The sequence below is a fragment of the Aricia agestis genome, chromosome 16 (genome assembly GCF_905147365.1).
Source record: "Aricia agestis chromosome 16, ilAriAges1.1, whole genome shotgun sequence".
NCBI classification, from domain to species: Eukaryota; Metazoa; Arthropoda; class Insecta; order Lepidoptera; family Lycaenidae; genus Aricia; species Aricia agestis.
Window position 1 is genome coordinate 973,154 of NC_056421.1, and position 14,180 is coordinate 987,333.

Sequence of the window (14,180 nt, forward strand, 5' to 3'; positions counted from 1 at the left end):
TGAAGTGTTGGAAACAAAATAAATATATTTTCAGTCAGATCAATAGAAAGAATGTGCTCCCATCTTGAAGATATACAGGTAGAAAATATCGCCGAACTTCTTAAGTTAGCGACGCTTGTCTTTATTAATCAGTGATGTTTGTCCATCACAACGACAGACAACCCCTAACATCTTGCAATCAATACAAGGCACACTTTTATGAAAACAAATTTACACAGTACCTGAAATAAGCCTTCTAATTGAACAGTTTCTGCGATAACATACCTTATTCTCTACCACATAAGGTCCAAGTTGACTATCGTCTGTTGACGTGAATAAATAACTCCTCATCTTGAGCTAATTTCGAGGCTTTGTTCCCCAGTTGGAGCAATTAGGAGGCTGTTAAAAAGCGAATTTCCGCTGTATTGTTGTCAGACTACATCATTTTTACTCAACTCGGAAGAAGTAAAAAGTATAGACAAGTTTTAACAACAAAGAGTTGTTCATAAATCATTAAGGCTAAAAATAAATTCCTAAATAAGTTTAGGCATATCGAGATTAGTCCTGACCGGATTGGTGCCTGCACATTTTAACAACAAAAAAAACGACTAAAACAGTATTTTCTCAATTAAGTATTAATGTACTATCAGAGAAGTTGATTCCTATGCAAATCGAGGACCTAAGTAGTTTGGTTGCGTTACCTCAAACCAGAGTAGACAGAATGATAGAGTATGCCGACTTAGAACTGATGTTGAAATTTTTAAATTTGACGTATTATGACGAAAATCTTCGCTAGGGTTGTTAACTTGTTACCTACGAATTTAAAACTATGAGATATTCGCTGGACGTGTTCCTCTTTGGTCGTATTGTTGTTTGTGTTTTGGTACATGCGATTAAAATTGTCAGAATCCAATTTTGAAATCTTTATTTTAAATATATAAAAATAAATTATATCAGCCAGCGCGAGGCACATTCCGTTCATAATCCTAGTGAAACCCGACGAATTTGACAGATATTGAAACCTGTCCGTCTCTTTGCAGTCGAACTACTGGTCGTTATGTCTATTGTGCTCAAACCCAGACGACAGATCACAATTAACATTGAAATTTAAATTTACATATTCGACCAAATAACGTTGGTCTGTCAACTGCATAGGAATCAAATTCCTCGATGGTACCTATCTTTACTACAAAAAAAGAAAAAAATCAAAATCGGTTCATAAACGACAAAGATTGACCTGCGATCGGTCCAATCGGATCGACCTGCCTTCCCGCGTAACTACACTACCAAAAAACTCGTCTATAGCTACGTATCCATTTAAGGCAGACTCAGGGCGAGGCAGGTACTGGGTAACGTGCCTCGAGCCTTTGCCTCGGAGTGAGCAGCCTCGTTTTGCTTCAAGTCGAGGCTGCTCTGCCTGAGGTTGCTCTAATCTCAGGAATTACTGGTCCGATTTGAAAAATTATTTCAGTGTTAGATAGCCTATTTATCGAGGAAGGCTATAGGCTATATTTTATCGCGCTAAGACTAATAGGAGCGAAAACATGGAGGAAAGTGTGGAAAAAACGGGAGAAATTATTTGAAATGGCTTATTTGAACGCGCTAATCTCAGGAACTACTGGTACGATTTGAAAAATTATTTCAGTGTTAGATAGACCATTTATCGAGAAAGGCTATAGGCTATATTTTATCACGCTAAAACTCCCATTAGGGGAGCGAAGAAATAGAGGAAAATGTGGAAAAAATTGGGGAAAATAAACTGAAGTCCACGCGGATGAAGTCGCGGGCAACAGCTAGTTATGTATAAATGTAAGATTTTTTATTATATGATACACATATTTGATACACATCCATGGAACATGACCGAGGAACTTTTTGTTCCGTCGCGTCGGCAGGATTCGAACCCGCGACCCCCGGCTTGAGCTGCCAACAGCCCACCAACTGAGCCACAGAGGCTTCAGCATAGTACGTCCCCCATATCTGCCTTGGAATCAACTTATCTGACAGTACGTGTGCGTGCATACAACTTAAAGTTACCACTGTTCGTTTTTATAAGATCTGAGATAATGATAATATTTTGAGGTAACACAATGTATTGTTCAGGTCACGCAATACTGAAATCAAGTAAAAAAGTTTAATTTGTTTGGTTGTTGTGTTTGTACGTTCTGGCGAGCGTAAGCGGCAAGATACTCGGCCGAGTACATCCATATTTAATAATTATGCCGATTGCCGAGTGATCACCGATCAACCACTCGGTAGGTGTGATAATAGCATTATTTCTTAAGGCCCTGTATTCCCAAAAACGGACGATTTTCAAGATTTAAAAGTGACAGTAGACACAAAAATATAGTAATTTAAATTCTGAAAAAAATATATTATTAGTTAAGGATCTAACACAGTGGAATTTATATTCCATTACACAATATCATGAACTTCACTCGATAAAAAAAAATTCCAAACTTACCTCTTCTTTTAACGAATTTTCCATACTATGTCCAAATTATTTGGAATTTTCAGATAATTTTTGCACTGAATTAAAGACAAAGAATATATCTAGGGCGATTCGTTCTTTTGACTCGATTTAATTGATGTATAAAAAAACGACGATCAAAAAACTATAAAATAGCAGGCGCAAAGTGTGTGACTGAACGCTTTCAGCCAAACCTTTGCGCCTGCTATTTTATAGTTTTTTGATCGTCGTTTTTTTATACATCAATTAAATCGAGTCAAAAGAACGAATCGCCCTAGATATATTCTTTGTCTTTAATTCAGAGCGGTAAGTTTGGGATTTTTTTCTATCGAGTGAAGTTCATGATATTGTGTAATGGAATATAAATTCCACTTTGTTAGATCCTTAACTAACACATATTTTTTTCAGAATTTAAATTACTATATTTTTGTGTCTACTGCCACTTTTAAATCTTGAAAATCGTCAGTTTTTGGGAATATAGGGAATAAGGGGACAAACGAGCAAACGGGTCACCTGATGGAAAGCAACTTCCGTCGCCCATGGACACTCGCAGCATCAGAAGAGCAGGTGCGTTGCTGGCCTTTTAAGAGGGAATAGGAGAGGGTGGGGATGGGAAGGGAAGGGAATAGGCGAGGGTAGGGAAGGGAATAGGGTATGGGATTGTGCCTCCGGTAAACTCACTCCTCGGCGAAACACAGCGCAAGCGCTGTTTCATGCCGGTTTTCTGTGAGAACGTGGTATTTCTCCGGTCGAGCCGGCCCATTCGTGCCGAAGCATGGCTCTCCCACGTCTGCATACTTACCTATCATTCCTGTACTTTTCTCACACTAATTTTTCTGGATGTTGCTAGAAATAATTCACTGAATTCCCCAGTGTTCAGCATACATAATTCATGTAACATGGACCACAGAATACATCGTCGACAAAAATAAACTGAAATTATTCGCCCTCACGATTCCACTTAGCACTTCTGTTCAATTTAAATATTAATTGTGTAAACTACTGTAATTGATTGTAAAGAAACCATTCCAATTTCTGTGGCGTGAACTAGCCAATATTACTTGGCAACTAGTGCGATCGCAGTAAAAAAAGAAACAGAGGAATAGAAATATTTTTTTTTGATGTGGGTTTATTACGGTTCCGTACCCAAAGGATAAAAGCAAGACCCTATTACTAAGACTTTGATGTCTGTCTGATCGTCTGTCTGTCTTTAGGCACAAATACTAAAAACAAAATAAATCAAATTATTTAAGGGGGGCTCACATACAACAAACTTGAGATTTTTAAATTTCTTGCTCTATATCAATAATGGATACACGTAGGCACTTGAAATATTCACAAAGTCCTTAATTAAATAATTTTTTGCCTATTTTTGTGCGCGAGTCCAACTCGCACTTGGCCAATTATTTTTTATAAAGGAGACGGTAGTTCTTAAAAGGTCGAGAATATATGTGATTTTTTTAAGGGGGCAAACGAGCAAAGGGTTTATCTGGTGGAAAGCAACCACCGTATCGTAATTCGCAACTCGTACCGTCGCCCATGGACATTGGATTGCAATATTAGAAGGAGTGCCAGTGCGTTACTTACGTCTTTTAAGACGAAATACACTCTCTTCTTGAAGGTCACCAACGCTCAATAAGACAAATGCAGATTAATTGCTTTTCTTGCAGAGTTTCAATAATTGCTTACCTTATGGGCAACTTACGCTCAGTGTTTACACTCAGCCTTCTACTCACTTGCCGCGTGGAGCAGCGGCAGCGGCATGACGAGTGGCAGCGTGAGTGACATAACAATATTTATTTACATAATTGCGCTGCCCACTCCCCTTTTTTTTTTCTTTTTTTTTTTAAGGGAGGGGAAATACTGTGCGTATCACCCACCCCCTCGGGGGAAGGGGCGGGGGTATGTGGGACTCCCTACAAGAGGTCTACCCACTAAAACTCCCCCAGCCCTCCGTCATGCGCCTGATGCGAGAGGGACGGAAACCGCAGAGCGACTACAACTCCCCCCGCTGCCCACTTCCCTACCAAACATAGCTGAGTGTAAATGTCGCATTAAAATCGTTAAAATGTCTCATGTCTATTAGCCCTAAAGTAAAAATTAATAAATAATAGTTTATAGTACACGTGTATGCTCAGCCGTCCGAAGAATGTTCCTCCAGAAATTAATATTATGCGGAATTCGTCTATACATTTTTTCCTCTGAACCCTTGATTCTATTTACGTCCACATATTTTTCCCGTTTAATTTTCATCCCAATATGATCGGCATGGATGATTTCACAAATTAAAAATGTTATGCCTGAATATTTTGAATATCGTTATTTAAGATGATAATATTGTTAGGGGCTTATTTTTTATTTGTAAGATAAATTCCTTATGAATAAATGTTACTACATAATATTTTATTGGTTTTGTTGTTTGGGACTTTGTTACTTACCAGTAACAAAGTCCCAAACTTAAATATTTAGACACACATACTGCAATACAGAATGTAATACATAGTGATAATAATATTTTAGAATATACCAGCTGTCCCGGCAAACGTTGTTTTGCCATAAAATGATTTTCCCTGTTTTAATGCTTTTCTCTTGAAGATTTTTGGTATTTTTTTTCTACAGACCTCACGGAGCCTGAGACCTTTCCAACGAACGCAAAACAGTGAAAATCGGTTCGTGCGTTCTGGAGTTATTTTTATAGGAGAGAAAACCCGACTTATTTTTATATATTAGATAATATTATGCATTCCTTGCAAAAGAGTTCAACGCGAAAGTAGCAGTGCTGAAAATGCTTTTTAGTATTTAAGAATATTATTTTTTATTTGAATGGGCAAGTTTATGACGTTCAGCGCCTTATCATCGCATCTTATTATATATCAGCGCTTTATCATGCAAAATATGCAAAAAAAAATCTTACTTTCAAAGAGACCTCTATACAATAGATACATTATACAGTATACAATACAAAATTACACACCCTAAAGTATTAGGTATCACATTTTTTTTTTATGATAGAAGGGGACAAACGAGCAAACGGGTCACCTGATGGAAAGCAACTTCCGTCGCCCATGGACACTCGCAGCATCAGAAGAGCTGCAGGTGCGTTGCCGGCCTTTTAAGAGGGAATAGGGTAATAGAGGAGGGTAGGGATGGGAAGGGAAGGGAATAGGGGAGGATAGGGAAGGGAATTGGGCCTCCGGTAAACTCACTCACTCGGCGAAACACAGCGCAAGCGCTGTTTCACGCCGGTTTTCTGTGAGAACGTGGTATTTCTCCGGTCGAGCCGGCCCATTCGTCCGAAGCATGGCTCTCCCACGTATATGTCGTTATACCCTGTATTTACTAAAAGTAAGGTAATTTATATGACTTGTCCCTTGCATTAGAATAGAATATTAGACTGTACGTTTTCGTATGGCGCGGGCGGTTTGGTATCTCGTCTTTTAGACCATAGGTTTCTTGTAGGTCCAATATAATAGATATCATATTATGTTGTTTTACGAATCATCACAGGTAATAAAAGCCTGTATCTTCAACAAAGAGATTATACCAAGGCAGATAATGGCAGTATCCAATGCAAATGGATGCAAATTCTAGAAACGTCGCCACCTCTGGAGATGGTGCATAGAATTTCAGGGAGATTAAACTATAATACCTAATATTGAATAGACTAAGTCCTAGATTTAGTGCCTGGCTTAGCTTAGACTTAGGTGAGAAATGCTTATTATGGTATAGTCCGGTCACAGAATACGCAGTCGTAATATTATCTATCTTTGTAAATGAAAATGAATTTTAAATTTTGCTATCGAGAAAATTCGAGAATGGTTGAACCGATTTGGCTGAGTTTGGTTTTGAAATGTTCGTGGAAGTCCAGGAAAGGTTTACACTAAGAGGAAAGTGATACGAAGTCCGCCGGGCCATCTCGTAAGAAATAAAGAAAATGATATTTGACATAACGCCTCGGTAAGTGAAAGCTTCGAACAAACCATACCAACCACCGACACGGGACGCGATACAGGGGCATCTGCAACGCGAAACTGGGCGTGCACACCTGTGCCAGAGTAGACAGAATGGCCGTGTTCGTCGGCGTATTTTTGGACAAACCTTTTATTGCGCATGTCCAAAAGATGTCATGGCAACGCCATAACAAGTTGCTGGTCATGTCGTAAACAACGTCTTAATTGTTTATACCTACATGATTAAAATAATAAAAGCTAAACATAAATTATACATAAACCTAAATTGTCTAACAGCCGCACAAATAATTTATTTAACACTATGATAGTGTTTGATTATTTTATTTTGGAAAATATGGATATGGATCACTTGGAAAAATTTAAAAATGTAATTGTTTTTTTATGAAATAAGAGGGCAAACGAGCAAACGGATCACCTGATGGAAAGCAACTTCCGTCACCCATGGACACTCGTAGCATCAGAAGAGATGCAGGTGCGTTGCCGGCCTTTTAAGAGGGAATAGGGTAACAGGGGAGGGTAGGGATGGGAAGGGAAGGGAATAGGGGAAGGTAGGGAAGGGAATAGGGTAGGGGTAGGATTGGGCCTCCGGTAAACTCACTCACTCGGTAAAACACAGCGCAAGCGCTGTTTCACGCCGGTTTTCTGTGAGAGCGTGGTATTTCTCCGGTCGAGCCGGCCCATTCGTGCCGAAGCATTGCTCTCCCACTGGTTTGTTCATTGCAACGCCATCAACAAATTGCAATTGGGTTAAATGTCAAGTCGTAAACAGTTGTCGTTGCCATGGCATGACATGATTTGGACATGCGCAATAACTAGGTTTTGCAGCGAATGCGCTAAAAATTACGCCGACGAACACGGCCATTGTCTATAATGTGCCTGTGCGACTAGTGACTACGGTGCGAACCGACAAACTTCATTTGTTAATGAACAGTCGCTGAAGACGCGCGACTTCATCTGGTGTAAATGAAATTGTTGTGGTAATGACATCCTCATACTTAACATCAGAGTCGGACGGGTTGGACGGATGGACATGAGGGTTGCGAGATGCTAAGCTTGCTTTTGATTTGGAAGGTGCAGAGGAATAAAGCACGTCCACAATGGTCTAGTGAAATTAACATCTATCAAAATGTAAACAAATCAAAAAATCATAAACTAAAGAGTTATACTAAAGCATTGACATAAGAAACAGTACTAAATAATATAAAAAAGGTTTTTAAAAGAAGTCTGGTTTTTAGTAGCATATGAATATACATACACCAAAATAACATTTTTTAGAAATTTTATCTGTATGTCTGTATGTTTGTTAGTTCCAGCTAATCTCTGAAATGGCTGGACCGATTTTGACATGACTTTTTTGGCAGATAGCTGATGTAATAAGGAGTAACTAAGGATACTTTTTAACTGACTTTCGAAAAGGAGAAGTATATATTTTACCTTTTTCGTGTTTGTTCGTGTATAATTCTGCCGTTTGCGGACCCATTTCGAAAATTATTTTATTGTTGCATGAGATATAGTCCGAATTTGATTATTATAAATGTTCACAAAAGTGGTGATCAGATGCCTTTTTGGGATTTGTGAGATCTCACAAATCCCACTCAGGATTCGGGAACCGTACATTTTACCAAATGCACGGTTCTCGAGCGATAAATGAATTTCAGCGCAAAGGAGTCGCGGGCGTCATCTAGCTTTTCTAATAATTAAGCTTAAGAGAAGTCCACACCGCAGTTTTTCCATACAAACGCTGTCCCCTGTTTCCTCCCTGGATAATACCGGTAGAGCTATGATTTTTTTCCTGAATATCTATGGCCACTATAAGCATGTCCTTATGTTTTCTTTTTTTCATAATTTTATTATTAAAAAAGATAATAACGTCTAAAAACCCAAAAAAATGGCAAGATTTTCCTCTGTGTTCAAACACCCAGAAAACAAAACTGGCTAAAATATATAAAAAATTAAACATAGGAACACAGCCTTGCTTTAATTCTTAATGAAAAAAGTACTTAAATCGGTTAAGTTTTGAAGAAGGAACCAGCGGACAACGAGTCTTTAGGAGACCCTTAACGGGAATGATAATCAGAGATAATATATTGAATATTTATTGGGCGCAACTAATCGCGCGCACTTACACCCGATGACTGGCCGTACTGCCGTTTGCATACATGAACAATACTCATACAATATACATATAATACCCCTACAATATTCCCCCCCTTTTAAAAAAAATTTAGATACATACAAAGTCAAATGAAAGAAAAAAATATATATATATTATGACATGATTGTGTACTTAGACACAGCTTACATGCATATTATAGTGCAGTATACCTTTAAAGTTATAACAAAACAAATATCATATTACTTATATCATAATAACTGATTACAAAGTGTGCATTACAATGGAATGCAAGTTCGTTTATCAAATTATCATGCACATATGCATACTACCTAGCCCTACGACCGAAGTCTTGGGATCAGTTTACAACTGCTAGGAGACACAACATAAAATGTTATACACGTACAAGTTACAATTTAAAACTTATCTAGCACTAAGCGCGCGACACAATATAACACAGTATTATCACTATACTTGCTGCACAGTATATGGGCGCTGATTTGCATTTCCCCCTTGGCTCAGCCCAAACGAAAGAGACGATAATCCGACATGCTTATTAAAAAGCTTAATGGTATGCTTCTTGTAGTGCTGGTACAGCACATAGATGTACAGCATGACCACCGCTGCTATTACACAAAACAACATCACGTACACGTGGTTTATCTTACTATCCATTGCAATTTGTTGAGCGGATGCACTGTTCGCTCCGTTTTGAGCAATTATGATCTCTTGCTCTTTACTTTGGTTCTTTCCCATTATGCTCGCGAATATAGCAATGTTTAACTCGTAAAGTACAGATTACAAATGTGAAACAATTTCTGAAATAACACTATATTAATTGGACAATATACTCTATTGCGCAACAATACAATACTTGCTAATTAATTTTAGAACTAGAATCAGCTTTTACGTTTAGCCTCCTTAGAAACCATAAGGGCAGGTACACACTATCATAACAATTATTTTTATTCCTACTCAAAGTCAAACCTAACAGGCCGTTTGATCAATCTACCATGCCGGGAAATTTTGGGCTGCACCGTACATGACTTACTTGCAAAATCAGAACTAGGAGTTTGACCCTCGTTATTTGTAAATTGCTTAGCTAAACTTACCTGCTCATTCGGAGTGCGATCAGGTACCGGATGAGTCATCAGGTAGGCTGGTTTGAGTCTATCTATTAAAACTCGAGTCTGTCTTTGGGGTAGCTGCACGGTATATACTTTACCACTTTTTTGTAATACCCTGTATGGACCATCATACGGTGGTACCAGCGGTTGCCGTACCGCGTCATTTCTTATAAAGACATGAGTACATGTCTTTAAGTCAGGATGGACAAAAAACGATTTTGCGCTCGAGTGTAGACTCGCCTTAGGTTTCAATGAACTCAACGTGTGTCGTAACTTATCGAGGTATACATGTACACCTTGGTTTGTCTGCGGCGTCTCAGTGTAAAATTCTCCTGGCAATCTAATACCTTGGCCGTAGACCAGCTGTGCTGCGCTTATGTTAGTATCGCTTCGTATTGCCGCCCGCAATCCTAACAGAACCGTGGATAACTCGTCACTCCATGATTCAGAACTCAGCCGCGCCATTATCGACGCTTTTAAACTACGATGCCACCGTTCGATCATCCCGTTACTCTGTGAGTGGTACGGCGTGGTCCTACATTTTTTAATGCCCAAAAATTTCATTAATGAATTAAAAAGATCCTGATGTCTCCGTTCTTCTTGGGCACCACATGAAGGGGGCTGGCCCACTCGCTCATCGATGGTCTACAGATGCCGACCTCCTGCATGTGCTGAAATTCACTCTTTACCTTGTCGTAACGCTGGGCCGGAAGCGGCCGGGCCTTGGCGTGAACCGGAGGCCCCGTAGTCTCTATGTAGTGATAGACATTATGTTTAGGTATTTCTTTAAAATTATAAGGTTTCGTTATATTAGGATATTTAGATAAAATATCGGAACAAGAGTCAGCTAAACTAAAAGTGCTCACTAAAAAGGAATCGGTACCATTGATCAAGGGCCCTGTTACATGTAAATTAGTAATTTTATCGAGAAGTTTTTTTGAACTAATATCGACTAACAACTTGTAATAATTCAAAAAATCAGCTCCGATAATGGGCTGACTCACGTTAGCTATTACAAAAGACCACTTATAGGCTCTTCTTAAGTTTAAATTTAATTCTAAGTTTATTACACCAAAAGTTTGAATGTCTCACAGTGTGATAAAAACCTCGATTTTGTTTCACCGCGTTTTTCTTTCAAAATACTATAGTTGATAGCTATATAAACATTAGAGTAAAACTCCGAGATCGATATTCTTTGTAGTTATTTTTTTAAAGAGTGTCAAAGTTGGAGTTTTCCCGGGTCAAAAATTTGCATAAAAATTAATTAAAAAAAAACTAATCAAGTAACATTAATTTTGTATATACCAATTGAACAAGCATTTAATACTTTACTTTTTCTCCGAATTTGGTTAACCTACTGTGATCAAGTAGGGAGATATTTATTTATTTAGTAATTTTAGTTTTTTATTTTAAATTTCGCGATTAGATCGAATTAGAAAAAGTTTTAAGCATGAAATGATAGTGTGAGTAATCCTTTATCAATTTTATCAAAAATCACACTCTAATAACCTCTGTGTCAGAAGTTATATCGTATTTAATTTTTTTTAATAAAAATTCGGATTTTTTGTACCTAAGGTTGTCACTAAAGGTCTCTTGTTTGATTTATCCGGTTGATAAGCAAATTCGCAATTGATATCCTATACAAAAAATATCAGGATCACGTTTAGGTAGGTCTAATAATAAAAAATCTAAAAAGTGAAAAAATATGACGTAAATTAATGATTTTATATGCTCAAACAGTATCTAATCAGTAATCACCTTCTGATGTAGTCGGGGAAAATAAAATATCAACTTTAGTGACAACCCTAGGTATAAAAAATCCGAATTTTTATAAAAAAAAAATTGAATTGGATATTACTTCTGACACAGAGGTTATTAGAGTGTGATTTTTGATAAAATTGATAAAGGATTACTCACACTATCATTTCATGCTTAAAACTTTTTCTAATTCGATCTAATCGCGAAATTTAAAATAAAAAACTAAAATTACTAAATAAATAAATATCTGCCCACTTGATCACAGTAGGTTAACCAAATTCGGAGAAAAAGTCAAATATTAAATGCTTGTTCAATTGGTATAAACAAAATTAATGTTACTTGATTAGTTTTTTTTTTATTAATTTTTATACAAATTTTTTACCCAGAAAAACGCTAACTTTGACACTCTTTAAAAAAATAACTACAAAGAATATCGATCTCGGAGTTTTACTCTAATGTTTATATAGCTATCAACTATAGTATTTTGAAAGAAAAACGTTGTGAAACAAAATCGAGGTTTTTATTACACTGTGTGTCTGACCCATTAGCGGCGTACAATTTATATGGAAAATTTCTACGTTTAAAATATCTACTAACTTTAGTCACAGGTACAACTGAAATATTAGCTCCTGTATCAATAAGGAAACTCAATGAATTTTTACAGTCATAAATACTGAGACGATAATTTTTCATACCGGCGGATGTATCTCCCGTCTCCTCGGAGGTCGCCTCATTTAGTTTTCCGCTGACGGTCTCTTGTTAAAATTGCACGGCTCTTCGCACCTTCTGGATCTGGCTCCAAACCGGAAATGATAGTGACACAACCAGTCAGGACTCTCGGGGGTCCTAGCCACAGAGTTAGACCCATACCTCGATCTGCTTCTTGATCTTGAGCGTCCCCTGAAGTTAAATCGCGGTTTTCTTCGAACCTCGTTCCGTAAAGCAGCTACTTCCAGCATCAAGTTGTTCATCTGCGTACATAATTCCTTATCAACAGACACCTGGGCGGAATGGCATCCTATATTGGCCAGCTCGCCCGTTAAGGAAGTCTGGTGCATACTCTCCATCACTTTATCCGCAATCGGCGACAAGTTGTCCAGTTTTTGGTCTGCACTAGCGGCTAATACAGCTCTGACCGCTGGAGGTAGACGCGAGAACCACAAGCTCTGTACCGTCTCTTCACTAGCTTGACAATTTCGAGCGAGCTCTCGCATTTTTCTGAGGAGCTGCGAGGGCTTCTGCGAGCCGAGGTCTAATTCACTCACAAGCCTTTGAAACTGTCTCTCTGGTGATTCCTCAAATACCTGAAGCAGCCTATCCTTCAGTGCCTGGTATTTATTACTGTCTGGCGGCTTGTACACGATGTCCGACACTTGTTGGAGTGCGTCGCGTCCGAGTTTCGATATCACCAACTGGAACTTGCAGTCGTCACCTTGTTTTTGAGGATTCATCGTGGCCTCGAACTGAGCGAACCATAATCTTGGTAGCTCCACCCAAAATTCGGGAATTCTTGTCGACACCGAAATTGTGGCTAAATTGGATTCCTCTGTCTTGATTACTGCCTGAGTCGTCGGATTGGCGGGTGCCGGGTTCGGCGAAAACTGTCCAGCCACAGCGGGGTGCATCATTGTTTCACACAAAGATCACGTCGGGGTCACCAATTTAGGAGACCCTTAACGGGAATGATAATCAGAGATAATATATTGAATATTTATTGGGCGCAACTAATCGCGCGCACTTACACCCGATGACTGGCCGTACTGCCGTTTGCATACATGAACAATACTCATACAATATACATATAATACCCCTACAAGTCGAAGATTTTCTGTTCTTTTATTACAACTTTTGTCGTGTTGTCTCTATCGCGCTCTGCGGTGGGAGACTTGAGATTGGTGAGACAGCAATACATTTTCAAATACCTATTTTCAATTTCTCTCGCCCCTGGTGTATACTCTTAAGTCCGTTTACAACTTTTCACCAACTTCGTCAAAATAAAAGTGTGAAAACTTTAGCAGTATTGTGCAAGTCGTGAACTTTCAATGTTCAATACACCTTCCCCGGGGTATTAGTAATCAATTATAAACGGTTTGCGGTGAGGGTAGCCAAGCGGCCAGATAAAGTCGGACAGTCTCTAGTGCCCGAGTCTATGAGTCAATTCACACCGCAACGCGACGCGTAGATGCATTTATTTTGTGTGGATTTGACAGATTAGCAAAACGTCTGACGCAATTGAAGTCTGTCAATACTAATTTTACAATTATGTATACTTATTAATTGTTGCTAGATGCACCAGATATGAACCAGCAGTTAATTAGAATGTATTTAGATTAAAATCTATTCTAATTAGTTTGCAATTAGATTAACGAGTATTTCAATTATACCCAATGTCCAATGCTGGTAATTATAATAAATAAAAAACTCCCACATCGGTTTCGGTGGTGGTGGCCGGTTTCAATAAAACCAGGCCAGTTACGCATGAGTAAATTTATAGTGCCCAAGTGTGTGCGCAAGCCACAAGAGCACTCTATTATTTACTCTCATAACCCAGTGCGGTGGAAGACCGACACGACTGGCGAGAGATCAGGCGCAGGACCGACTTTGTTTGCTTGGGAGGTAATAGGTTAATTAGATTTCTTTGAAATTGGATTGCTTATGAATCGATTGCTTTGTGTCATCTACCCATAATTTTAAATCAATTCAATTACAATGTATTTAGATTAAAATGTAATTAGTTTGCCATTAGATTGATAATTAGATTA

General features: G+C 38.4%; 1 protein-coding gene across 1 annotated transcript; it reads right to left on the bottom strand.

Moving 5' to 3' along the window:
• Nucleotides 1–12,152: 12,152 nt before the first annotated feature.
• On the bottom strand, nt 12,153–13,046 carry LOC121734993. Its single transcript, XM_042125661.1, has one exon. It carries the CDS (start codon nt 13,044–13,046, stop codon nt 12,153–12,155), a length of 894 nt encoding a protein of 297 aa, XP_041981595.1.
• Nucleotides 13,047–14,180: the final 1,134 nt, after the last annotated feature.